General features: G+C 56.8%; 1 protein-coding gene across 1 annotated transcript in view; it reads right to left on the reverse strand.

Annotated features, from left to right (window-relative positions):
• Positions 1–3,907, reverse strand: part of LOC104462419 (nuclear receptor corepressor 2-like) — a gene marked incomplete at both ends in the record, with an annotated part of 25,357 nt that overhangs the window by 3,225 nt on the left and 18,225 nt on the right. Inside the window, one exon of the mRNA XM_010074351.1 lies at positions 1,999–2,177. Coding sequence (XP_010072653.1) covers positions 1,999–2,177 — 179 coding nt within the window. The remainder of the gene's footprint in view (positions 1–1,998; positions 2,178–3,907) is intronic.

Consider the following 3,907-nt stretch of genomic DNA (forward strand, 5'->3'; position numbering starts at 1 on the left):
GCTAGGACAGCCCGGGATCAGAGCACAGTTCTGGAGCTGGCTCATCACAGACCAAGGGACAGGGTTTTCATGGCCATGTTATCAAGGATGTTAATGCGGCACTGGTGGCAATACAGATGACAATCCACTGTTTTTTTGCACACATTCCATGTCCCATGATGAGGGATGGATGCTGTGTTCTCACAGTGCCCAGCACGACACGGCCTCGATACCCGAGCAGGATCAAGGGTACCGCAGCCATCCCTGCTCCTTCACCAGCCCCTGGAGCCAGCTAGCGATGGGCTCTCAACAAAGAGACCTGATATCCTGCCCAGAAGCAGATCACATCAGACTCTTCCTCATGGTCATGTTTTAATGCTAAAATCAGATCAGACCTGGAGCTGGTGGCCCCGCAGTGCCTGGCTGTTTTGTCCGAGTGCCCCTGCCATCAGGGCTATACAGAAGGTTGCACCAGGTTTTCACGGTCTCAGAAGAGGCCAGCTCTGGGTCATGATCACGGATGACACAGCTTCTGTTCACCTTAAACACCCAGGTCAGAGGCTGGAGCACACCAGGCAGCTCGGCTGCCCACACACCGGGACCAGGGCGAGAGCCAAGGCAGGACTCCGTGGGTCCTCCCTGCAGCTCCTAAGTACCAATCGCTTCACACGAGCTCTGTGAGAGCCCTGACATCCTGCTGTATTTATGCCTCCAGCCCGGCATCACCCTTGGTGACAACACAGAAACCACCGTGCACAGCAGGATGCACGAGCTGGGTGTGGACTCTTCCAGCCCCATTAGCCAGGCACAGCCCTGCCATTAAAGACCGAGTAATTAGCCTTTGCGTCATTTGCGGGCAAGCCTTGCTGTTTGGAGCGTCACATTTTAAGGGTAATTAGCAATGAGGGTTCTCCCTCTGCAAAAGGCTTGGAGCTGGGGTTTGCTTGTTTTGTTCTTTTCCCGTCTGTCTTGGCAATTAGCTATTTCATCTGCAAACAGGAGTTGTCACGAGCAGGGACAGGAGGAGGGATCCTGGACACGAAGGGGCTTCCAGCATGGCCCGCTGTTAATCCATGGAGTCGTCTCACGGTTGCCTGGAGGCCAGACTAAAGTGGTGCTGCAGTAAGGGACAAGGTGGCACCCCTGTACCCCGAGCAGCGAGCCCTGGCAGAGCTCATCCTGCTGGAAGCTGAGCCCCAGCTCTTTGTTTACAGACAAACAGGGCACACTGTGGGCACCAAGGATGCTCTGGTCCTCCCTGCAAACACCCCTGGGACTCTGCTGGGCTCTGAGATACAGCGGGGGCGGGGGGGGGGCCTGGATCTGGGGCTGAGCTGGGGGCCCACAGCCTGGCTGCCAGCACGGCGGTACCCAGGGAAGGGATCAGCAATCCCCCCAGTGATCTCAGATGATAAAGTGAAGCTGTTCTTAAGCACTACTTGCAAACAGGAGAAAGCACCGCAGCCAGAGTCTGCACGTGCCTGATGTGGGAACACATCCATGGGAACAGCAGCCGGTGGCCAATCCTGCAGACAGCAGGACGGAGCGCTGAAGGATGGGCATCAGCTGGAAGCTGCAGATCGAGGGGGTCTACATGGAGGGGCTGGATGGTGACAGCCTCGAGAATCCCCCTGAATATGCCCAAAGCCCTTTACATGCCCAAAGGAGAGCAAGTAAATAAAAAAATGTAACACAGTGTATGGAGCGTTGGGTTTCACTGGTGTTATCCTTTAACTGGCTGATACAACAGCGGAGGCAGAAGCAGAAAAACTTCTGGTTCTCACTGTATCGTGAGCAGCAGCTTCCTCTGCACGCGAGCACAGACACACCAACCACACAGAAAGGCCTGAGGTTTCTGTGCAGGTGAATCACCCTGTGCCCAGGTCCAAGGCAACGCAGCGACCGTGGCTGTGTCCCTGGGGGGCAGGACAAGCCCTTGGGAAATTCCTGCCTTAGCGTGCAGGGGTCCTGCCTGCACTGCCCAAGGGCTATGCAAAGAGGTGTGTGGGCTGCACTCACTTTTCCCGGAAGGTCTCCTTCTCCTGTTCGCTCCACATGTTCATCACCTGCCGGTCCTTGTAGACCTTCATGGGGTCATCCATGAGGCCGTTCATGTTGATGAATTTAATGCGCTGCTGGTCGGCATCGTAGAGCATGGGCGGGATGACAGCGAGCTGGCGCATCTGCTTCTCCAGGTTCTTTGGGGAAAGCAGAGAGAACAGTTGGTCAGCACCACGGGCCCGCGGGGACCGCAGGGGACAGATGTTCGAGAGGAAAGGACAGGCGGAGGAACGGGAGAATTCAAAGGCAAGCACTAGACAGCTTTATTGCTGGAGTAATTGTAAATTAAACGCTGAAAGAGGCTATTGCTGTCAGCTAGGAAACAATTAATCCTTCATTTTGAAATAAAAGGCTTTAAGATTCCATAAGGAAATATCTGACTTAAGCAAAAAGAGCTCCAGACCACGGCAAGAGACAAGTCAAAGCAGTGGTAGCACACCGTGTGCAAACCCCACCCCAGCCATCAAACCCACAGCCAAGTGGAGGTTCAGCCCCCCCCGGACTGTGAGGGAAGAGGGTCAGCTCTGCAAAGCTTTCTGAAAGGGTGGGCAGAGGGAGACGTCATGTTTCCATTCCACGGGAAACCCAATATTGTTCCGGGAGGTTTCAAATGTTGCCGTAACGGGGCCGTCATTCCTTTCTCTCCTCTTACTGCAACACCCTGGGACACCATCTGATGCCTTTACTCCATCCTATTCACGCGCAAAGTTCATCCAGAGCCCCAGCTGCACACCAGGACAGGACAGACTGGGCACACTGGTTTCCTTAAGTACTTGCAACGCAGTGGCCAATGTCTCATTTGTATCATCCCCTGCCTGAACACTGGGACTGTCCCTTCGGCTGAGTTGCTGGTGTTGCCCCGGCCCAGGTCCACCCTGCGGGTGGATGCTCTGGCCACCCTCGTGCGAGCAGCACCATCACTCTGTGTCCTCCCTGTCACCTGTGACAACACTGGTCAGACATAAATTCCAACCCTTGACCCAGGAAGGCCAGGTCACGAGTCCTGTTACTTTAATCAACAGCTACACGCTGATTCCTGGGAGAACAGCCATGTCCATCCATCCTCCCAGCACGCTGCCCACCCAGCTCTGCCCAGCACTGCTCTGTGTCCCCGCTGCGACCGATCAGCCCCAACCTCCTCCTCCCAGAACACCGCTCTCTGCACACAGACCTTCCATCTCATTTCACCCCGTTCCTCCTCCTCACTTAGGATGCCCCCCACTTAGCAGCCGCCTGCTTCAGATGCCCTGGGGGTGTCATCTCATCGTGGGAGGTCAGGGACAGCTTCCAGCCAGAGCATCCACCCCGACAACCGCAGACGGCCCCAGCCTGAGGAGAAAGCTCCCGTGCAAAGCCAGGGCAGGCAGGGAGGCAGCTGGCAGCAGCACTGCCCAGCAGGGTCTCGGGGTGCTAGGCACTGCAGATACACCCCTCCGGCACACAGCCAGCCCTCTCTGCTCCCCAGCAATGTGTCGGGGCAGAGAGCTGGCCCCTGCCGCCAGTCACGCTCCCCAGCTCTCACCTCCCTGCTCCTTCCTGTGGAAGGGCTGGAAGCTCTTAAGGTCTCCTCTGAGACCAGCAGAGTGGTGCCCCGGGGCTCAGCAGAAGGCTGTCGGGGTGGAGTTCAGCAGCGCACTGTGCAGGAGGTCGAAGGCAACGGTCTTCCCTTGGCCATGACCTCAGCAGAGCTGTGAAATTCCCCTCGGCTTCCAAGATCCCTGTCCTCCAGGTCATTGCCTCAACCGGCTAACAGCAAACCGCCCGGGACACGGGGCAGGGAGCGAACCGAGGCGCAGAGGCAGCAAACATCTCAGCTATGGCTGGGCAATGGCTGCTCTCCCCTCCCCAGCGCGATCCACTCACTGCA

This window comes from Pterocles gutturalis, unplaced genomic scaffold (assembly GCF_000699245.1).
Source record: "Pterocles gutturalis isolate BGI_N339 unplaced genomic scaffold, ASM69924v1 scaffold31131, whole genome shotgun sequence".
In the NCBI taxonomy this organism is placed as follows: Eukaryota; Metazoa; Chordata; class Aves; order Pterocliformes; family Pteroclidae; genus Pterocles; species Pterocles gutturalis.